Source organism: Mixophyes fleayi, chromosome 5, assembly GCF_038048845.1.
Source record: "Mixophyes fleayi isolate aMixFle1 chromosome 5, aMixFle1.hap1, whole genome shotgun sequence".
Classification (NCBI taxonomy): Eukaryota; Metazoa; Chordata; class Amphibia; order Anura; family Limnodynastidae; genus Mixophyes; species Mixophyes fleayi.
In genome coordinates this window covers 231,087,057-231,111,487 of record NC_134406.1, presented here as the reverse complement: position 1 = coordinate 231,111,487, position 24,431 = coordinate 231,087,057, and the positions used below count along the sequence as shown (strand labels likewise).

Below are 24,431 nucleotides of genomic sequence, written 5' to 3'. Positions count from 1 at the left end.
TCCTGACCAGCTTAACTATATGCCTATCTCTATATATGTGTGTTTATTTTAATTTGTGCAGGGAGTGCTTCTAATAAGTGGGAAGAGAGGTGGCTGTAGGGATCACTGATCCCTATGATGACTAGCTCTATTCTCGTTTGCTTCCAGGAAAAAGCTCTATACTGAAAAACAAAAATGTTCCCTTTGTGGCACTTACACCTACATGTGAGAATAGAAGAAGAATTTTACTATTATCGTCATATCACCCATTCTTTGTGTCTATTATATGTGTTTACCATGACCTCTAGGCAACAGATAAAGAGTGCTGATGTGTAGCATTTTACACTCCCTTAGATTCAGATTAGGGTATGTTGTACCCCAGTTTCCCCTTCCGCTCTTAGTTGCACTCTTTTTGTACTTGCCCTGTGCCTATACTTAAGGCACTTTAACCCTATGTTTTTGGGGTTAAAGTTCATTTTGTATCTGTGTTGGCAAGTCTGCTTGCTTGTACCCTGCACAGGGGAATAATATAAAACTACATCTAACATATACATTCCCCTGTGCTAGTAACAAATAATCACAGAAAATTGAGGTTCCTACCAGATGTATATTTATCCTGTAGTGCATCGTTCTTGTTCTGTCCTTATAATTTCTCTTTTCTTATGCGTTTTGTTGTACTTTATAAATTTATTAGAAAAACTTTGTTGAATAGCAAAACAATTACTTATGTGATTATTTTACCCTATGTTACATTGTAATTATGTGCAGTTCTGAACTTTGTGAACATTTGCTTTGGATATACAGTTTAAGTTAAATTGTCTCCTTACAGGATATTCACTGGATCTACAAGGCTGGATGGAAACGCTATAGGTAAATAATTCATAGTGATTCCTATAACTGACAGACGTCATGATTTCTTGTGCTTTCACCGTTACATCATGTTTCCTCATTAAATTGACCCCTTCTGTGCTTGCAGTGGATTTTGTGCGCTGGCTGTGTGCGGTTTCCATGGATGAACTGGTTTCCCCCACACACCCCCGTATGTTTAGCTTACAGAAAATTGTGGAGATCTCCTACTACAACATGGGCCGTATCAGACTGCAGTGGTCTAGGATATGGGAGGTCATCGGAGATCACTTTAATAAGGTGAAGTGTTTTTTGTCAGTTGTTGATATCAAATACAGTCGCCTTTTACACAGTTGTGGAAATCTAGTTAAACATCACACATTTCTAAGACAACTTTTTAACATTTAATTTCTATTTAAGAACAAACAAACATGTGAATGTGTTTCATTCACTGCTTTATTTTACCTGAGAAGTCTAGTTCAGATAATACTTTGTAAGTAGCATCAGTCAATCAACTAGTCATATATATGTGGAGTCTTTGACTATTACATGTATTTGACAGTTCTATAGTGGGACATACAATTGTTATTGATCTGTGTGGAACAGTAAAGTAGCACTAACTCTCCTTTATGTCACTTCCCTGCTGAATCCCAACAGATTATCGGATTCTTGGAGATAGAGGACATTATTTACTGCAGAACCTTTGCTATTAGATTGAGCAGGATGAATAGGATTGAATTGGGTTGTTGCTTGTTATTATAAAATGTATTGTTCAGGACTACAAGTGCCAGGGGCAGAGGTCTCCTGCCTTGAGGAAGCTTCGGTCATTCCCTGGCTATGGCCTTCTGGTTGTCCCAGGATGTCCTGTTGTGTGGATGGGTTGATGTGGGAATACAAGCTCCCAGTATGCCAATGACTAACAGGGCATGCCACACGGCGCTAAGCCTGATATAGACCAATGTAGTGTAAAAAGCAAGAATTAAAAACACACAGCCCAATCTCTGTATATGTAATATGCTGAATTTATATGATTTCTAAAACAGTGGCACTATTAACTGTTTTCAACAACTCATTCTGGGACGTCCCAACAAGTGCAGACCCCAGGGTGTCTACCTCCAGTCCAGTTGATAAACATTGTGTTTGCTCCGCTCCTTAGGTCGGTTGCAGTCCTAATGAGGATGTTGCAATATTTGCAGTAGATTCTTTAAGGCAGCTTTCTATGAAATTTTTAGAAAAAGGAGAGCTAGCCAATTTCCGTTTCCAGAAGGATTTCCTAAGGCCATTTGAGCACATTATGAAAAGAAATAGGTAAGTGTACAATATCATGTTTTATGTACTTCATGTATCTTTTTATGTCCTTTCTGTTGTCAAGAATTTTTTTCTTATAAATGAATGAAAACACCTGAATTGCATTTATGGTCTAGCATGCGCCATACTGCAACGTTTATCTAAATACACTGCTTTATTTTTCTGGCTTCCTCCTATGGTTCACTGCCGTTATGTTGTAATAACATCCTGAGATAACTACATGAAGGAATTGTACATAACGAAATCAGAAAGATTAGCAACATAGGTAGTAAAAGTTGTACTAGAGTATGTTACATGTCAGTTCAATAAATACTAATAAAGTCATGTGACAACCCATTTAAGTGTAGCACTACGTTTACACACATTTTCTAACAATAAAATAGTCCATGTGATAGAGAGTATGCATAAGGTTGCCCATGTTGGAGCTGGCCTTGCTCTATTGTATGTAACACTGCACTCTGCATTCATGGGGTTCATAGAGCAGCTGTTGTATCTTTTAACTAACATAGGGCAAACCCTAAGAACATTAATTGTCCCTGCAGCGCCCTCTTGAGTCCATGACATTGGTGTTTGTGACTCGTTTTTAAGGAAAAGGCCTTTACATCTGTGCCGTGCACATCAACTAGCAGAGCAGGTGCTGCAGATTTTATTTTCTTTAATAATTATTATAAATGTCATCCTCCAATCACAAGAGAAGGGTGTCTTAAGTTTAAGTTTGAGTTAAATTTTTTAATTAAACATGAAGTATACAAATTGCAGAATCTAGCCATCATCGTCATCAGCTATTTATATAGCGCCACAAATTTTGCAGCGCTGTACAGAGAGCTTACATCACTCCCTGCCCCATTGGCGCTTACATTCTAATTTCCCTAACATACACACACACAGACCGAGAGAGACTAATTTAATAGCAACCAATTATAGTATGTTTTTTAAGTGTAGGAGGAAACTGATTTAGCCCAGGCAAACACGGGGAGTGCATACAAACTCCACACAGATAAGGCCATGACCCCAGTGCTGTGAGACAGAAGTGCTAACCACTAAGCCGCAGTGCTGCCCCAATCAACCTGTTTTCTCACATAGAGTGGCACTGAAAAAATTATGTCTACATTTACTATTTTTTCTGGTTTTTATTATCCTGAAAATGAGTGTTTATTTCAAATTAATATGTATTATGTGTTTTTGTCATTTATAATGAACGGAAGTTATGAACTGTTTGTTTTGTACATTTTTAAATTGATCTGAATTGTTTTATTTGTGAAAATGATATAAGAAAGCTATGACCATGTTCTCATGTAGTGTGTTGCATTTATATTAAGGTCACCCACCATTAGGGACATGGTGGTCCGCTGTATTGCACAGATGGTAAATTCCCAAGCTGCTAACATTCGCTCAGGCTGGAAAAACATATTCTCGGTTTTTCACTTGGCTGCGTCAGACCAGGATGAGAGCATCGTGGAACTTGCTTTTCAGACCACTGGGCATATAGTCAGTGAGTATTTGGCTGATGCTTGTACTGATCTAGCTTGACATTTGCGGTTTCTGATGTTGCAAATGCAATAACATAGCAATCAGGTCTCAGGATTTGTAATCTGAGTCATAGAAAGACATGTAATGAACGTTCTGTCTCAGGTCTTATTTTGACTCTACGAATTACTAAATGTTTCCCCTTCACAGGGACTGATTAAGAGTTCTGACCGCCCTAGGCTAATACTCCCGTAATGCCCCCCCTCAAATCAATAAAGGAAAATTCAGGAGTATTTTCCAGCAAACTAATTGAGATAGATTCTATTACCTTTCTTTCTCAGAACACACGCTCTGTCCCCCTTTCTGCACGCTGTCCCTCTCAGAACACACGCTCTGTCCCCCTTTCTGCACGCTGTCCCCCCCAGAACACACGCTCTGTCCCCATCTCTGCGCGCTGTCCCCCTCAGAACACACGCTCTGTCCCCCTTTCTGCACGCTGTCCCTCTCAGAACACACGCTCTGTCCCCCTTTCTGCACGCTGTCCCCCCCAGAACACACGCTCTGTCCCCCTTTCTGCGCGCTGTCCCCCTCAGAACACACGCTCTGTCCCCCACAGAACACACGCTCTGTCCCCCTTTCTGCTCTCTGTCCCCCTTTCTGCGCTCTGTCCCCCTTTCTGCGCTCTGTCCCCCTTTCTGTACGCTGTCCCCCTTTCTGCACTCTGTCCCCCTCTCTGCACGCTGTCCCCCTCAGAACACGCCCTGTCCCCCTTCAAAACACACGTCCCCCTGCACAACTCAAATCTACTTATCGGGTTTCTCTTCCGCCAGCAGTCAGCTCCTCTCGCTGCAGCTCCTCACTGACACAGTCGGGACGTGATTATGACCTCATGCTGCTGGCGTTGCGCCTCCCCAGGTCCCAGTGCCCCAGGCTGCAGCCTGATCTGCCTATTGGTTGATCAGGCCCTGCTCCTTTAATACAAGGATGTTGGTGGAAAGACTGGGATTGCGATGTAACGGTCTGTATTATACATTGTGTCTGAGAGAATACTGTGTCACATATGTGCTACTTCTGAGATTTTCATTTGCATAGCATCACTTTCAGGAAATGCTTTCGGTATTCAGAGCATGTTTAAGTCAGAACATAATATTTGGCATCTGTTCTTCAAATGAACACTGCAGCAGTCTGTGGGTGTGTAGGGCTATAGAATGTCTAAATCAGGGGTGTCCAACCTTTTAGCTTCCCTGGGCCACATTGGAAGACGACGAGTTGGTTTGGGCCGCACATAAGATACACTAACAATAACGATAGCTGATCATCCAAAAAACCATTGAAAACATAGTTAACATATATATATATATATATATATATATATATATATATATATATATATGAGAAAAAAGTGATATAGATTTTATATATATATATATATATATATATATAAATATATAACTTTTTTTTCAAATCCCCCTATACTTGCCTTTCAATCGCCCTGTTCTAAAAATCCTCTCTAGTTATTATACTATAATCACTTTTTTGTATTGTTTAGATGCAATATCAATAAAGTGCATTTAAGCCAGGCATTGTATGTCAGGGTTCCCTGACCAGGCCTGCGGTACCTGACATATACATCACTGTGACCCCAAATTGTGACCTGTTTTGCTAATTACACCACTATGTTAGTTAAGGGATAACAACTTATAATGGGCCAAAGAGAATAATATATAATGCCCCATTAGTATTACAAGTAGAAGTATGTAGCAGGGAGATAAGGTCCATGATGCTCCAGGACCAGGTGACTTTTATTCACTGGTCAGCTTCCCTTGGAATAATAAAAAAAATCCCCCTTAACTTACCTTTTAATCGGCTTGTTCTCCTGTCCTCTTCTCTTCTTTTCTCCAATTTTGTGCTGCTGATTGTTCTTCTCGCGCGGGTGACTCCTCTGTGCTGCGCTCCGCAATGGATGTTGGGCGTGATGACATCACGCCCGACATTCACTGTGAGCACCGCACGGAGGAGGAGACAAGGGAGGGAGCCGGAGTACCAGCTGACGTGACCGCGTGACCGCAAGGTAAGTATTTTCTTTTCTTTTTTTTTTTTGCAGGATTTTTTTTTTCCATTAACAGTGCTGCCCCCTTGCCACAACCAAAACTCCTTCTGGGCCACATTTACAGGCGTGCTGGGCCGCATGAGGCCCGCGGGCCGCGGGTTGGACAACCCTGGTCTAAATGACTATCTAGAAAAAAGACCTTGATTGATAGGCAATATTACTCAGATTTTTATTTGATACATTATATTTAAATTTGCATTAAAATATTTGAAATGGTACTTAAGTAATGTTGAATCTCCATATGTAGAAAGAGCATAAAATAAAGGTTAACATAAGCCACCACTCCAGTAGTAATAGCAACTGTTAAATACACTAGATGTATGGACACACTGAGAGGGCTGGAAACGGAAATGTCCTATTTTAAAAGGGACAAGTAGACTCATACTCATATTTCTCATACTTCGAAAAACAAATTAGGTATTTTGAAAAGTAGAAAAAATAAACTTTTTTTTTTATTTTTTTATTTTTTTTTAAGTGATCAGAGAATAACTATGCATTTAAGATTTATTTTCAAAATGCACTGTACACATTGAAGAGTTAATTATTTAGCTAATTTAAAATAACTGCTGAATATATACGTATATACATTTGAAAAACTTTATTATATTGTTAGCAGTTGTATTTTCTTAAAAGAAAATCTCTTTATTTTCACGCTTTGTACAAGAAACAATGCAGAACATGTTCAGTGAATGAACTATATGGCATAAAATAGGTTCCTCAGTATATCTAGGGAGATGCAGAGAGAATAAACATTCATTGTTAATAAACCTGTCACTGCATTTTAAATTTGCAGACATAGGGGTTCTGTATATTTAGCGATGATGAAAATTGGTGTTAATCATCAAGCATGAAACTATCTCCAGACATACATTGCAGTTCATGGTTATTCCCATCATGCAGTGCTTAGGTGAATACAAACACTTATCTACTGTACCTCTCAGGCAGAGAGCAGGGCACACAGACTAGAATGGATCATACCTATGTACAACTGGGGACTCCTGTTTTGTTGTCAGCGGCTCAATAGCAGCAGATTAGTTCTTATGGGGAAGAAGCATAAACAGGGAAGTGATCTGAAGAAAATAATATGATTCCTCTGAAAAACATAAATAACAATCGGCTAGAAAAATGTTTTTCCTAACATCCGACATCCCCATTTATTTTCCTGACTTTTGTCTGGATATTGCTGTATCAGGGATCTCATTATATATTACAGACACCATTCTTAAGTGATCACTTCAAGCTAAGTGCTTATACTTACACAAATGTAGGAAAAACATCAATAGATGTCACAAAGACTCTCCACAGTGGTTTTATTTATTTAAGTTTATTAATATAAGGGTACCTGTATAACGTTGTTACTGTTGTTCCCTCCCTCCTGTCTCCCAGCCCTGGTGTTTGAGAAACACTTTCCTGCCACCATCGATTCCTTCCAGGATGCAGTGAAATGTCTGTCAGAGTTTGCATGTAATGCAGCGTTCCCAGACACCAGCATGGAAGCCATACGTCTCATCCGCCATTGTGCTAAATACGTGTCTGACAGGCCTCAGGTATGGATCTGCATGTCTGACAGACTCGCGCTGATGAAATAATACAGTACGACATGTATGGTAATTCCTGAGGTGTGAACAGTGCTTAGTGTTGTTCATACTTCATGGAAGCGAAGTACTGTATGTAAAATGAATAATAAGTAAGGATACATTTGTATGAATATAGCTGGTAAGACTGTGTATGTTTATGGCATACTATAGGTGGTATCTACAGTCAGATACCTTGATCTATCCTTTTCTTCCAGTAACAAAGGCTGACCGTGTGCAGTCTGTAATTTCCACACTGTAAGATATTTATTTGAGAGAACCTTGCTGACCCTTACAGTGGGCCACTTTCATCTTATTATTTCTTCCCAAGTATAATCTGTAATGAGTGTGCTATCGGAGGAAAGGGTTACAGATCACACACAAGCTTCCTTTATGGAGTCCATTGTAAGGATGCAGAATTGGGATCCATGGGAGGCGGTGGTGACTATAGTGGTTACTTTCAAGAAATATACAGCTTTATTGCTACATGGGGGAACAGGTTACATTAGTCATTATCATCTATTTATTTATATAGCGCTACTAATTCCGCAGCGCTGTACAGAGAACTCACTCACATCAGTCCCTGCCCCATTGGAGCTTACAGTCTAAATCCCCTAACATACACACACACACACACAGTATGTTTTTGGAGTGTGGGAGGAAACCCACGCAAAAACACGGGGAGAATATACAAACTCCAGACAGATAAGACCATGGTCGAGAATCTAACTCATGACCCCATTGCTGTGAGGCAGAAGTGCTAACCACTGAGCCACCGTGCTGCCATAAGGAAGTTGTCCAAAAGTGGCCAACTCCTTTATATTTATTGGCTGCTGCTGTTCTAACCAGGTGATCTCGTGCTTGTTGGGTCCCTGTGTTTATTTAATACCACTGCTTTTACCCACACCTAAGTTTGTAAATGTTTAAATTTGGATAGGTTTTCTATTTTGTTATCTTTGTGCCTTTATTCTTATTTTATGTAGCACCAACTTATTCCACAGTGCTGTACAGAGAACTTGAGTGGAATCTTCCCCAAGGCCTCAGCGCTGTGAGTCAGTAGCGCTGACCACTGTGTCCCCTCCCTGTCTCCTTATCCTTACATGTGTTCATTTTATTATCTGGGTTTCTTTAACTCATTTTAAGGTCACTAAAGCCACCAATCATTGTTGTTTACTATGTAACCTATAGTCACTGAGAATAAATAAATAAATGGTGATGATGATGATAGTTCCCCTGACATATCATCCATGTATTGTTTTGCAGGCATTCAAGGAGTACACAAGTGACGATATGAATGTAGCCCCTGAAGACCGGGTGTGGGTGAGAGGATGGTTTCCCATTCTGTTTGAGTTGTCCTGCATCATCAACAGATGCAAATTAGATGTAAGAACCAGGTAACAATCAGTATTTGCAATTCCAGTTTTACAGTTTTTTTTTAAATCATGTTCTGGTTGTTTTTATTTATATTGTCGAGAATAGTTCACTCTTTTGTGACATTTGCAGTGATATTTGTGAAGTTAAATCAGAATATACAGTAGACAAAGTTCTCTCCATGATAACACCTTGTGCATGTGAAATAAAATGTCATCAGTGTTTTAAACATGTCAAACTGCTTATTGTCTGCAGCACAGGGTGGAATCTCAAAATGTCAGTGGTCATAATGTAAAAATGTGTTAAGTGGCTGTCTGTTGGAGGAATGGGCGACTAATTATCATAATCACAGTGTAACGAGAAGGACTCGTCTTGTTACTTGCACACTGGCTATATTGTTACTGACACAAGACCAATGTTTGGTTCAATGGTTTTCAACCTTTTTTCAGTGATGGTGCCCACAAGTTATATATCTTATCTGTGGCACCACTAGTTGTCTATTAGTACCGCTTCCCAAGAGTACTTAGTCTAATTATTAATAATAATAAAAATATACAAGCACATAAAACATGCATGATAAATAGAAGATATAAAAGCCTGTCCGTGTGTACTTACACTGTAAGTAATTCACAAGCATTATAGATCACAATAAAATAAACAAAACAAACAGAAACTAACTTGTCTTCTGTAAGTTTTTAGTGAGGTTTTTACTTGATATGATTGGCAGATCCTTTTGATATTAGCTGGAATATTGGATAGACATACTCTCATTTCTTACTCGACCAATTGTAGCCTTTTTATGTTTGTGAGCACAGAAAATCCCAGATCTAAATAACTGTCTAAATCGAGACAACTTTTCTTTTTTGTACTAATCACATCAGTTTTACCGTAAGTGGGAACTGTACTTTCTTTACCACTCGTATTTCCACCTTGGTCATCGTTTTCACCCTTACCACAATCATCTTCATGCCGTGGCATCCTAGTGGAATAACACCACCATGAATTAGAAGGGTAAATGTTGTGGCTGGGGAGCACTGTTTATTTGCATGGTCAACTTTTCATGTCATTGTTTTTTTAGATGGATTACTTTTTATCAATCTGCTTAGAAGTGCACTTTAATACTATTCTGTTCTTGTTTTATATAAACAATACTGTACAATCTTTGGCCTTTCTATGGTCCTGTCTGCTGGTGAAGTGTTGAACATAAGCAAGGTCATGCATAGGAACACATGTATGGGACTGAAGGTGTTTAACAGGCCCTGGTCCTTTAACAATCTGGTACTTGCAGAAGGGCTGGTGCGCTTCACTTTACTAGTAGGCTGGTATGGGCTCCCAAACTTCTGCTAAAATGGTCACTGCCTCAGTCAGCCTCCTATCTATGCTTTTAATAAATGATTGCAGTCTTGGTGCGCTGTAGCGGCCCTCTGCACTACCACACTTGGTCAGCACTGCCTGCGATATACAGATACATGTATAAGCCCTACAATAAATTACATAATCGGGGCAGAAATGAACTGGTCAGCTTTTTTTATGCCAGGGCTGATTATTTTCTTTTCTCAGTTCCTAGTGCTATCCTCTTATATCCTAATTAATGTTTTAGTTTTATGGTGTTTAACCCCTTGTATATTAGTGTACTGGTATGATTTATTGAAACCATAAACATCCTAATAAGGTATTATTACAATCCTCCTACTGTTCTTAAGTCATAAGGGTGCGATTTAGACTGGATCCCATGTGCTCTTGCGACCCCTGCTGTTTCCAGATTTTGGCTCCCAGACTGCAATGTCTGATAACGGGTCAGGACAGCACTGTCAGGTGTGGCAGGCTGAGCCCATCCAAGCTACGGAACCCAGAACAACAGTGTAGGATTGGCTGCATCACCCAGCTACTGCATACAGTAGCTGCGCAGCGTAAGCGTGCGTCTCTCACCCAACTGCTTACAGTTGCGGTGGGTGCCAGGGGGCACAGAAGAGTTGGGAGCATGTGGAGTCAACGCATACAGTGTCTCCTACATATATATGTTCACATTTACATTCCAACACATGTAATATAAAAACCACCGCTCCTACTCAGAAGCAACAATTAGGTAGGTTTTATTTCAGTTTATTGTGCTTTGAGTAAGATTATAACTATCTGCAGAAAGAACCATACTTGTCTTGTTTGCATCTGTTAGGTTGAGTGGGAGTTGTCACTTTCCCACTAGATCCCAGAACAACCCCCCCCCCCCCCCTCCCCCAATGTACTTGGAATCTTAGTTTTACTTTCCTTATTAAGCTAAAAGAGTTGTGACAGATATTTTTTTAAAAGAAGTAATGTACCACTATGATATCCCAATTAGCATTTTTTTATCCTGACAGTCCCTCTGGTGGATGGTGTTAATTGGTGTTAATTATTTCAGTATTTTAGCCGCCTTCAGTTGCTTGTTGCACACACTTGGTTCTTATGCAGGTGTTGCTTTGTTTTACAGCTAAAAATGACAATAACTTGGAATACTATATAAAATATTTGTGTTTTTCATTTGATTGATTTGGTTTTCTTTATTTGACATGTTTGTGGTTACATAATAAATGGGACTGGTTTTGTATGTACAAATGTGGCAGTCTTTGTGTAAATTAAACTGAATACACATTTTTAGGTATTGATGGATAAAAACAGGTATTGATGGTTAAAACAGCTCATAATGCCACATTAAATCGTAACCAGGAACCATACCACTAAACTATGCTTTTTACAGTGTACATTTTATATACATATACTGTAGACTGTTGTCATTTTATAGACAGAATGCAGCTCATTAAGGAACCAGTTACATCCGTGAAAGTGATAAACAAAGAAGGAAGAAAACAGAACTGCGCTGTGCAGATTTAACATATAATTTGATAAGTAATCATATAAATTAAGAAACAAAACAAAAGAGGGTCTCTGTACAATTGAAATTTAATCGATACATAAATAAAACATGCCAATCAATAGCAATACACATAAAACCAAAATAATAAAATATAAAAATATATAGTCATGGGCAAATTCCAGTAATATCATCAAAAGAATATAATCAACACAGTCCTCTGAAACTCTGTATGTAGACGTTCTCCTAAGGAATCCTTGAAGCTCTGACAATTAGGGGAAAATAGTGAATCCCATATAGAGTAATTAGGTGCTCACACAGATCCCACTGACAAAACAGATCGGAGATGTTAGGACTTAGCAGAATCCTCATGTTCCAATATAATGCAATAACAATTCCAGTAAATAGTGAAGTGCAAATGCGTCTTACCCAAGTTCGTCTAATGGTCAACCCTCCGGCGGGACATATATTTAGCTTGCATGCAAAATCTTCATGGCCGTAACAACTGAAAAGTTACCGTCTTGGTGCGTGCACCTCTTGAATCCTCCAATAATAGAACACAGACCACAAACACTAAGTTTTGTCTAAGTTAATAATGTATAGGAAAGAAGCCAGGTCTCTGCACCTGGAGTATAACAGCTGACGCATTTCATCTCATCCAAGCAAGACTTTCTCAAAGCTCCATTACATCAGTGAAAGTTACAGCTTTGTAAATGCAGTTTAGCAATTTGCTAAAGCTGGCCACAGCAGGATGAGATCCAGTTCTATTGCCTGACATTGCGCTCGTTAATGCAATATAGCTACATATCTGTAGCAGCATCACTGAGGCACTAGTGGAAGCAGCCATTTTGTGGACTGTAATATTCCTCAAGGTCCTGATGCTGGTTCCCAAGTGACATGACTGGCTGCATTTTAATATATATTACCTTCAAATAGCTGCTATTTGTGTGTGCACATATGCATAGTCAAGCCAGTGATCACACAGTATTTAGGAGCTGAAACGAATATATATATATATATATATATATATATATATATATATATATATATATATATATATATATACACACTCACACACTAAAATTACAAGTACTATCTTGCAAAATGTGAATAAGCATCTAATTGATTTGAATGTTATAAACACTGTACTGCATCTATGGGATTTTTAAGGCCTTAGTAAAGCCAGGGAGAAGCACTTTGAGGAAGGTTACAGATTAAATGTATGTCTGTAAGATTTGGAGCATGTTGCTAGTGTAGTATATAATTCCTCAACAATCCTATTTTCGCTATCCCTTGATCAGTTAATGATTAATTTGCAGTTGTCACTCACTCAGCCATTTTGTGGGCTGGTTCAAAAATCCTCTTAGAGACATCATCCATTAGCAACAAAAAGGCCCATTCCTTAGTAATGTCACAAGTTTATAGTCAATTGATAGGATGATTATTCGGTCAGCGCACAAAATGGCTGCCCCCATTGTTTGGAGACAACAGATGCGCTGTAAAGAGAATGTTTGCATCTATTGGAGTGAATGTGCGTGTGCTTAGTCAAGTCCAGAATTGTTCTTTTTTCTAACTGGTTTTTTTTATTGACAGGGGTCTGACCGTCATGTTTGAGGTAATGAAGACATATGGACATACCTTTGAGAAACACTGGTGGCAGGATTTATTCAGAATTGTCTTCAGGATCTTTGATAACATGAAACTCCCAGAGCAGCAGACTGAGGTGAGATACTGACACAGTGAAATGGTATTTGAAAAGACTATTGCTACATGCAAGTGACTGTAAATACAATAACAATCAGAATAGATTCTGTATTTATCATTCAATGGCTGATTCCACATGGGGGGGGGGGGGGTTCTGTTTAGGGATTATATGTGGAAATAGACCCTAAGGCTGTATGTTTCAACTATAACCATTACTCTACTTTAGGTGTATTCAATAATCCTTCTATAATAGTGTATATAGCACTTATTTGTTTTGAAGCCCCAGCTATCTGCGGGAGGGTGGCTGTAGTGACCCCTCTATTTAAGGCTCCTCCGCAACCTGCTTTGCGGCCCAACTACTTTTATAGAGCTCTATTGTAATGCTATGTGTTTCCTCATCCTGTACCAGTGAGGGCACTGGTACAAATCATTTAACGGGGATATAACCCATCACTTTACAAGGGGAACATACCTAATTAATGACAGCTCCCCTAAGGGTGGAATAGAAAATCTATTGACTGCATTACAGTGATTCATTGTTTATACTGTGAATTATTGATTGATCCATAGAATAATTCTTTCTCCTTCATCCACTCTGCGGGACACTGCTACCATGGGGGTTGTATGAGGACGCATGGAGTTGGCACTTAAATAGTTAACAACTAAGTTTGCTGCTGACTCCTCCCCTCTGCAATCCCACAGACCTCAGTTTTGTTTAAGTGCCCAAGGAGTTGGGCTGTGGTTAGTACTGCTTAGCAGCATTTGCTGCTTAGGTTTAGATTTTATTATTTTTATTAGATTATTGGTATGAGTGTAGGTGTGGATGGATGTATTTAACATTTTTTTCCTCACAGGTTTCAAAATTGAGCAATGCTCCGTTTTCCTTTAAAAAAGAAGAAAATAATTTATAAAAAAGAGACTGCACAGCTCAGTGTGGTGTTTATTGATCAAGAGCAGTGACAGCGCTAAGCGACTGTTACTGCATTGGCAGAGAGTGCCGCACTCCGTCCGCGGGGAGTGAGTGAGAGATTCTCCGGCTGTCAGTGGTACGCTCCGAGGCGGAAGATATTCGCACCTTTTCCTGTCATTGCAGTCGGACTTCAGAGACACCTCAGAGACTTCTACTGCTGCTGGTTTCTCCTGAAAATTCCTCCTTGTGTCAGCTAAATACCCCATAGGGGATATATATATTAAAAAAATCAAAACAAAACACCAGTGCTGGTAGTGTAAAGGAGACACCCCCCCCCCCCCCCCCCCTGCTGATTGGTACACTCCAAAGGCGGGAAAATTCAGCTACAGTTTACCTCAGAGGACTCCTGACTCAAATAATGGAGAATCCACCTGCTGCTGCCTTCCCTTCCTTCCCAGATATATATATATATATATATATATATATATATATTTTATTGGTTTATGTGTATATATGTGTTTACAAAAGACAGATATAGGGTTATAACTAGACTCTATCTACACTTAGGTGATTTTATACAATATCTTCCACTTTTACATTATTATTACCACAGATATTCATATTACTGTTTTGAGGCTATTAGCCAGAGTCAGAACTAGTAATTCTTTTACTGTATTTTTATCTGTGAAAGTTGCCTAATCTGTACTTCTTACCAAAAAAAAAAAAAAGAAATATAATGTCTGATAAGAATAAGAATTATTGTGCTGAATTTTATAGCTGTTCACTATACCTGTCAAATTATCTGTGGGGTAAAGAGACCAGGGGGCCGTTTGTGCTCAGTGTGACACTGTCCTCAGCAGCTAAGTACCCCACTGGGGAATAACTAGTTAATGAGGCTCCTTGTGGTAATAGAGAGAAAGCTGTAATATATATCTACCTACAGATTAGAGTTTTATTATAGAAGGATCTAAAGTTAAATGAGTGTTCAGTCAATGATTATGAGACATAATTTTATTATTCAGAGATTAATTTCCAAACTGGTTTGAGGCATTAGCCAGGGTCAAAACAAAAGTGATTATACTATCTATTATCTCTGTGGTCTGATTGTTTATGGCCTGTCTGTTTCTTTTTAAAAATAACATATAAAAACTGAGGAGGGGCACGTTATTTTCCTATAGGACTGCTCCCGCTTTACAAATTGGTCTGTTCCTTTAAGCCAACTCACAGAACTGGACAGTAGACAGTTGAAGAAACTCCTGAGCAGTTTTACTTCACAAGCACTGATCAGCAGTATATACTGTGTGTGACTGACAGGCTGCTCTGTATCAGCAGTATATACTGTGTGTGACTGACAGGCTGCTCTGTATCAGCAGTATATACTGTGTGTGACTGACAGCCTGCTCTCTATCAGCAGTATATACTGTGTGTGACTGACAGGCTGCTCTCTATCAGCAGTATATACTGTGTGTGACTGACAGACTGCTCTCTATCAGCAGTATATACTGTGTGTGACTGACGGGCTGCTCTGTATCAGCAGTATATACTGTGTGTGACTGACAGGCTGCTCTCTATCAGCAGTATATACTGTGTGTGACTGACAGACTGCTCTCTATCAGCAGTATATACTGTGTGTGACTGACGGGCTGCTCTGTATCAGCAGTATATACTGTGTGTGACTGACGGTTTGTTTTCTATCTGTGGGTACTCTGTCCTAGACATGGTTCTGGAGGGATGAGTACCTTACATCAGTTTTGCCTTACACATATCTGTACAAATAGATTCCTGTAGAATATTTACTAATTCCTTCACATAGTTATCAACTTATTGTTGAGATTCTTCTATTGTGAGGATTATTCTGTATATATATATATATATATATATATATATATATATATATATAGTGACACAGGATTGTGTTGGGTACTATGATTAGCCAAGCAACCACAGGTAAAGGTACTTTACTGCCGGTGAATGCCCCTAAATCACGAACTACGTGTTTTGGGTCTTTTTGGAAATCCTTTCTTGTGAACACGAACTATTAAGTTCAGCCCGCCAATAGAGGTAGTCTCCTTGCAATTCGAGGACAGTTGCAAACGGGTGGAGTTGCTTACTCTAGTAGATGTCCGAATACCAAGATCTTAAAATAAAAAATATTAATAATAAAAAATTAAGTACTAATCCGCATGACTGGACCTTACTCTCCTTGCGACTGCGGAGGTAGGGGGTCACCTACAATTATCAAATATCAGTGGGCGGTGTACACCTAAGATATTTGGAACTTGGGGATCATGTCCAGAGTGGAGAAACACCGGGGGCTTTATTCAAATCCGTTCTTGGTGCCCAAACAGGACGGTTCAGTTCGATAATTTCTAAACCTCAAGGGGCTAAAACAACATCTACGAGTAGACAAGCTTCGGATGCGATCAGTCCTTTGTTTTTACAGTAGGAAGCTTCCATTATCAATTCAGGGCTTTCCCCTTTGGCTTTCCAGAGCCCAGAGAGTTTTCACAAAGATTATGGCGGTAATTACAGAACGTTTACGTGCCTTGTGAGAGAACATTATTCCGCATTTGGACTATTTTCTCCTCACAGACTTATCAGGTCCTTTTCTCTATAAGCATCTGACCCTGTCTATTCGAATTCTGGAGCAACACGGTTGGATAATTAATTATTCCAGATGCCAGTTGATGCTCTCACAGAGGATGAGGTTTCTAGGATTAATAATGGACACCACTTTTCAGAAGTTTTTTTTCCAGAGACTTCTCTACAGATCCCTACAACTCTCTGTACGGTTAATCCTGAGTCACCCTGGTTCTTCCATGTGCTTGGGCATGGGGATTCTAAGGTTGATGTTCGAAACCATCCCATACGGTTGTTTCCACTCGCACGATCCAGTGGAATCTACTAAGACATTGGTTGTGTCCTCCTTTTTTCATCTGGTGACCCAACGAATCAGACTCTCCAAGGAGACTTGTCAACCTCTGAAATGGTGGCTAGTTCAAGAGCTTCTGGTGATGGGCCGATCTTTTGTCCTGTGGTTTTGGATTCTGGTGACCACAGATGCCAGTCTGAAGGGCTGGGGAGCAGTTGTTCTCCAGCTTCGTCTCCAGGGTCTTTGGAAAGACAGGGAGCCGCTTCGGCCCATAGATGTTCTTGAGCTAAGAGCCATGCTGTTAGCCCTCCAGGGAGCTCAGTCTCTCCTTCAAGGAAAACCAGTCCACCTCCAATCCTTCAATGTCACTGCAGTGGCATATGTAAATTGCCAAGGAGGAACAAGAAGTGCAGAAGCTATGTAGGTAGCGGAACAAGTCTTCTTGTGGGTGGAGAAATTTGTTCCAGAGATTTCGGCAGTGTTTATTCCCGGAGTGAACAACTAGAAGCGGATTATCTCAGCAGGCATGCAATCCTTCCGGGAGAATGGGAACTGCATTCTCAGGTGTTTCAGGAGTTAGTTTGGAAATGGGCCTGCCAGATCTGGATCACTAGGTTCCAAGATTCTGCGCAAGAACCAGAGTTTCTCTGGCTGTGTATGTAATGTCCATGAGGTTGGACTCCTTTTTAGGATACCACTTTCCACCAATTCAAATGATTCCTCAGATCCTAAGACGAGTACTGTTGGAAAGTTTTCTGATCATTCTGGTGCCACCGAATTGACTCGGTTGGCTCTGATTTGCCAACATCTTGCTGCTAGTGTAAGGGTCAGGCTGGGCTTTTCCTCTCAGGCTGGGCTTTTCCTCTCAGGCCCAATCTTTTCAGTCAAGAACCATTTACACCATCCGCACTTGCCTCGGCTCGCTTTAATGGCGTGGCTGTTGAATCCAACCTCTGACGCTTGAGGATGTTCTATTCCAGGGTAGTGGAGACCCTCATAAAGGCTTGGAAGCCGGTATCAGCTAAGATCTATCACAAGGTGTGGAGGATCTATGTACTGTAAGTTAGATTAGCCATTTTCTGGTCTTTCTTCAGGATGGGTTAAAGATGGGACTAAGACTGAGTTCTTTGAAGGTTCAGGTCTCTGTGCTTTCTATTTTCTTTCAGTGCCAGTTGGCTCTCCTCCCTGATGTTTCTATTTTCCTTCAAGGGGTTATTCATGTTCAGCTTCCCAACGTTCCTCCGTTGGCCCCGGGGGATTTGAACTTCGTTATTGAGGTTCTTCAGCGGTCTCCATTCGAACCCCTGGAGACGGCTGATCTGCGTTTCTTGACGTGGAAGGTGGTGTTTTTGCCGGCCATTGCATCTACCAACGTGTGTCGGAGCTTGGAGCCTTGTCCCATAGGGGTCTTTATCACGTGTTCCATGAGAATAGGACGGGTTATAAGACTGTACCTACTGTCTTGCCTAGGGTGGTTCCTGGTTTTTATTTAAATAGTGAGATAGTGGTTTCGGCCTTTAGAGAAAGGATTGCTCCTTCTGGGCCTTCTTCCTCTGTTAGTCTGGACGTGGTCCGGGCTTTACGGGTTTATGTGGACAGGACTTCTGCTGGTTGCAGGACTGACTCTCTTTTTCTTCTTTACGAATTTCATAGGAGAGGTTGGCCGTCTACCAAGCAGGCCATTGCTCGTCGGATCAGATCTATGATTAAGCTTGCTTATGTGTAGAAATCTACCTGTGCCTCAGATACTTATGGTGCACTCTACTTGTGCGGTGGGGGCTTCCTGGGCTGCTTGCCATGGAGCATCTGCAGAGCAGCTGGGTAGGGTTGCGACCTGGTCCTCAGTTCATACCTTTATGAGGTTTTGCCAGTTTAACATTTTTGCGTCTGTGGACGCCAATTTCGGCCGCAGTGTTTTGCGAGCTAGTAGACCGGAGAATTCCCTCCCTTAGGGGCTACTTTAGAAGGTCCCCATGGTAAATCTCTTTCTCTGATTCCAGCTGGGGGACACTGCGTTCCCTCCCTTTTGCTGTTCTACAATTAGTTGTGTTGTTGAGCCCTTTTCTTGGGACTTTAGTATTACTGAGGTCTGTGGAATTGCAGAGGGGAGGAGTCGGCAGCAAACTTAGTTGTTAACTATTTAAGTGCCAACTACATGCGCCTTCATACAACCCCCATGGTAGCAGTGTCCCCCAGATGGAATCGGAGAAAGAGATTTAACGCAAGTAAAAAAATCTTCTTTTCTATAACTGTAAGAAAGGGCTAGAGGTTAGTTTCCAATTTAGGGAATATTAGTATTGATTTGTCTGTAGTTAGAATAATTTACCTTTATTAAATGTATGTTGTGTTTAATACAAAATATTATTCATAGGCATCTTCTCTTCTATCTCTTTAATCTTTCAGCATATTAAAGTGTCCTAAAAAAAGTACTACTTTGTGTATAGTACAGGCAAACAATAATAGGATGACATTGTATTATGCTGTCTGTCTATAACAGGCTGTGAACACATTCAGGGGTTGTGGATGCCTCCATTATGTTTGATCTCTGTTGTTTTATTGACCTCAGGCCTGGCCATCCACAAATATGTCACGCCTGCCGTACCACTGATTCCACACTCGAAAGCTGTCGCTTTATCTAAATGCCCTTCATTTCTGCCATTACATTTTTCTCCTACTATACTGCTCATTCATACCTTATTTCTATCTTTAGTCAAGGGGGTAAATGAACATCTGGACTGATGTTATTACATTATTTTAATGTTTTCATTACATTCGTGTTTTCACAATTAAAACTGCACTTTCTAGTGTAAAGTCTGCCTGGTTGATGCAAAAGGTGACCCATTGAAATTATAGGCAGCTGTCACAAATCTGCCACCTCCAGGGACATGTAAAAGTCAGGTCATAGAGGCACTGAGACCACTTGGTAAAGTGAGAATGCCAAGTCTTGTTTCTGTATGTGGGTGCAGCAAGAGGGGCTTTCCTGGACCCTAGCCTGATTGATACAAGAAAGGCTCCTATCTGCCACCTCCCTTCCATCAGAAGGAACAGGCAAGATAGCAGTTTTTTGTTTGTCCCCCATTAATTAAACCACAAGAAGGATATTGCCTCTCTCCCCCCAGGAAAATCTTGATTAACAGATGGATTTGGACCGGTGGTAGGATGAAACTAGGGTGTAGTGGTGGTGTTTGTGGAACTAATAAATCAACACATGGATTCACTGGAGACAGGGTCATGTCATTGATCCTAGTGTATTGGTAGGCCACAGTCTTATGCTACGTCTATGTGGACTGCACTGTGTCTATGTAGACCTGTAGTTTATGACCTCCACCTACTTCATCTCATTCTTCATATGTGTGCATATATTGGAGTGGGGACTAGATCATAGTGTTGTGCCTGTGAGCCAAGCCTGCCGTTTATGTTTAATAAACATGACTTTGTATGTACTGATTGTATAGTTTACTTGTGGTGTTGCAGAAAGCTGAATGGATGACTACTACATGCAATCACGCCCTCTATGCAATATGTGACGTCTTCACACAGTACTTTGAGGTGCTCAGCGACGTCTTATTGGAGGACATTTTCTCTCAGCTCTACTGGTGTGTACAGCAAGGTGAGTGAGTCCAGGCTATAAACCAATGCTTACTGCACTGATAAAGACATTACAACTGTTCTTATCTTATCATTCTTGCCGATACTCCTGTATGAGAGAATCCTTGTTCAGAAGTCATAGCTTTTAATGCCAAGCATTCTGCTATATTTCATAATACCTCCACTTGCTGTGTGTAAATGAGATTTCATGTTAATTCAAATAAGCATGAAATATGGCAGCTGCAACCCATTAATAAATACAGTGATATCAGACTTTATGTCAAATATAATTTTCCATTTGATTCACTGAATATTTCTATATCTAAAATGAACTTAATCCTAGATTATAAATAGGATATATTTAATGTTGTTACACGCTTTTGATTTCAATACAAGGTTTATATGCTGTTTTGAACAGAACATGAACTATATGAAGTACTACCTAAACACTGATGTAGCTGACAGACTAACTTGCAATGTAGAGGGCTTGGTGAATAAAAACCATACTTCTATTTGCACAGGCGTGCTGTAAAGCATAGCAACCAAGCGGATCTTTGCTTTCCTCTAAAGTACATAGTCAAATGACAGTTACGGTTACAGCACATTTCTGCGCAGAGCGCCATATTTTTTTTTTAAATATGATGCATAGTGTGCTATTTTTTTTGTTTTTAAACTATTTTATTTTGTAAATAGGAGACATACATACATACAGCTAAAGTAGTATGGTAAACAGCCTCCCTGTTTAGGGATGGGTGGGGGAGGGAGATAGTTAACATCACAAAGACAAGTGTTCAAAATCTCAAGTAGAACAGGCTATGGACATAAAGCTTCATATGAACAAAAGATGAAAACGGATGATAAACACTTCAATTATTTTAAAGATTTCTTCCTCAGATCTCAGGATCATCTGAGTCTTAGTTAAATGTTATTGTCCATTGATGTGACGGATTAAAAGATGTGCTACTTAATATGTTGGAGCTTTATAAATTAATATTGTCATTTATATGTAAGCTGAAACTGCTCTGCCATGATGGATAGTGAGCAAAATAGAGCGCATGTAAAATCGTGACATAAAGGGAGACAACATAAGTGCGGTTGTGAAACAAAGGGTAGGGGTTGCCCTGTGCATGAGTGCTGACAATCTAATCTGAAAAGGGCAGAGCTGAGACCAGCGGAGTGAGTGTGGCTCAGTGAAGATTGGACCAGTACCAAAACTCTGCCTGTGTGAGTAGTATAGGTTGGGATTTGGGTAGACTCTAATAAAAAGAAGGGTTTTCAGAGTGTCTAAAGATTTAATGGTCGGGGGAGAGATTGATCAGGCCTGGTAGGGAATTATTTAGGTGATTTAGATGATTGTCGGTGAGTATGCGAGGAACAACTAAAAGGCAGATCAAAGATGGCATGAAGGAAAATATTTAGAGATGAAGTATGAGATGTATGATGTAGTGATGATGTTGAGGTGGGAGTAAGTAATTTCAATTGGATTCTGGAGAGTCAGTGGAGAGTGGTAAGAGAAGAGGATCAGTCTTGCCCCATCAGTCTGGATCAGTCTGATTAAAATGATGACAGATGGGAGAGGGGAACACCAGAGAAAACCAGGTTGTAGTAGTCCATGCGGGAGATGATTAGAGGATAAGTAAGATTTTTGGTTGCATTTTGGGTAAGAAAAAGGGTATGTTCTAGCTATATTTTGGAGGTGACAGGACTGAGAGAGAGACTGTATGTGAGGAATAAAGCAGGAGGTGAAGCCAAGTGTGACAGCAACACAGCAAGCTGAGGAAATTGTGATGTTATTGACCTTGAAGGAGGGGAGTGGAAGTGCTGATCTAGGAGGAGGGAAAGTGATGAGCTCTGTATGGAACATATTGAGTTTTGGCTATTTCCACATGGATGTCCCAATGCTACCTAAGACACAGTTGATCACAAAAGATAGTAGAGAAGAGGAAGTAATGCCTTGTGGGAGCCCTAAGTATAGTAGGATTGAAGGGGAGGAGTTTGCAGAGGTAGCCACAGTTTCAGTGGGATGATAAAAACCAGGTAAGCACTAATTCACAAAGGCCAATAGACTGAAGGGTGTGCATGAGAAGAGGTTGTTGAAAGAAGCAGAGAGGTCCAGGAGATGAGTATGGAGAATTGACACTTAGACTGCTGTATGTAGATTGGTTGATAACTTTTGTGAGAGCAGTCTCTGTGGAATGTTGGGAGTGAAAGCTCATTTGAGGGTTGAGAATTGAGTGAGAGACGAGTAAAGGAGATAGGCAGTTGTACACAATCTCAAGTAGTTGGGAGGCAAAGGGAAAGAAGTGAATAGGGTGGTAGTTGGAGAGAGAGACCTGGTCAAGATATGGTTTCGTTAGAATTGGAGAGATAATCGTATGTTTAATGGACGATGGAGATGTGCCAGTGGAAAGAGAGAGAGGTTGAAGAGCTAGAGAAGTTGAGAGGGAATAGTGTCAAGTGGTCGAATTGTGGGGTGAGATGATGAAATGAGTTATGGGACACTGAAGGTCTGGCATGAGGAGATATTGTTTCAAATTATGTAATTTTTGTTTTTTATGTAGGTGCATGAGCTATGAGGGAGGAAGGGGAATGTGGTGTAGGTAAGCAGAGAAGCAAGTTGAAAGTGTCAAAGAGATGTCAGGAGTTAGAAGATATTAGAGAACTGAAGTAGGTTTGTTTGACAAGTGAAAGTCAGTGTTATAAGGTGAAAGAATGAATTTATCATGAAGGAAGTCTGCACTGATGCGATATTTCGTACAGTGGTGCTCAGCGCAGCAGAAGCACTTTTGAAAACAGGTCAGTTCGATAAACCAAACCTCAACCATATCACATCAGACACTGTATGTGGTATCTAGGGTTGAAGGCAGTGTGGTATTGTATATAGTGGCAGACAGATCAGGGCAGGGTAGTTATAGACAAGAGGAGTAGTTTTAGTGCGGCTGAAAAGTGAATCTGGTCAAGAGCATTTAGGAGTCGCTTGTTGATTTGGGTGCGGGAAGAGCATGAGGAAGGAATCTGGGATGTCGGAGACCAGAGTTATAGAAACTACCTATGTAGCAGAAGTGAAAGAAGACAAGGTCAATGGAGTGTTCATCACATTGAGTCGGTGAACAAGTCCACTGGAAGATTAAAGTACCGGTAAGTGAAAAGTTTTGGGCAGCAAAGACAGTGGGGCTGTTCAGGAGAATGTGGAAATCACATAGCATGAGATTAGGTAAGACAAAGCATAGGAAATATGTGAGCCAAGCTGCAAAATGATCAAGGATGGGAAAGACTGGACCTGGGGAACAATAAATGACAGCAATATAAAGCTGGAGCAGAGACAAAAGACAGATGGCGAGTACTTCAAAGGAAGATGAGAGGGGGAGGGTACCAGGGATATGACTCAGAAGGTGCAGCTTGGATAAGTAGGATGCCTACTCCACAACGTTGTCGGTCTCCAGGTCTGCGAGTGTGGCTGAAGGAGAGTTACCCAGTAGGAGAGAGCTGCAGAGGATATAGTGTCACAGGAGGCAACACAGGTTTCTGTAATGGCAAGTAAGTTGAGGGTTTTGGTGAATAGTTGATGGATGGATTCCAGAGTGCAAAAGAAGGGAAGGGAGTGTTGTGGAGAGAGGTGGGTAAGACTGGAGGGATTGAAAGTACAATGTGGATGGGAAGTTTTGGAGTGGAAAAAGGAGCATGAGCAGATTGTGTGGATTGCATGGGGCCCAGGGATGGTTGAAATGTAGCCAGCAGCCATGTGAAGGAGCAGTGCGAGAATGAGGATATGGGAGGATGGTTTGTGGGTCTAGTGTCTGTAGGTTGATGAGTGAGGTGGGTACGGGAGCAGAACAGTTCATGTGTGCAGACAA

General features: G+C 40.6%; 1 protein-coding gene across 3 annotated transcripts in view; it reads left to right on the top strand.

Annotated features, from left to right (window-relative positions):
• Positions 1–24,431, top strand: part of ARFGEF1 (ARF guanine nucleotide exchange factor 1) — a 123,402-nt gene that overhangs the window by 92,390 nt on the left and 6,581 nt on the right. For 2 of the 3 annotated variants that reach the window (XM_075213615.1, XM_075213614.1), the window contains exons 24-31: positions 809–849; positions 956–1,125; positions 1,982–2,133; positions 3,453–3,625; positions 7,097–7,257; positions 8,548–8,678; positions 13,097–13,226; positions 20,464–20,599. In XM_075213615.1, the coding sequence (XP_075069716.1) occupies positions 809–849; positions 956–1,125; positions 1,982–2,133; positions 3,453–3,625; positions 7,097–7,257; positions 8,548–8,678; positions 13,097–13,226; positions 20,464–20,599 (1,094 nt within the window). Of the gene's footprint in view, positions 1–808; positions 850–955; positions 1,126–1,981; positions 2,134–3,452; positions 3,626–7,096; positions 7,258–8,547; positions 8,679–13,096; positions 13,227–20,463; positions 20,600–24,431 lie in introns of those variants that run through there. The other variant, XM_075213616.1, reaches the window with a different exon arrangement.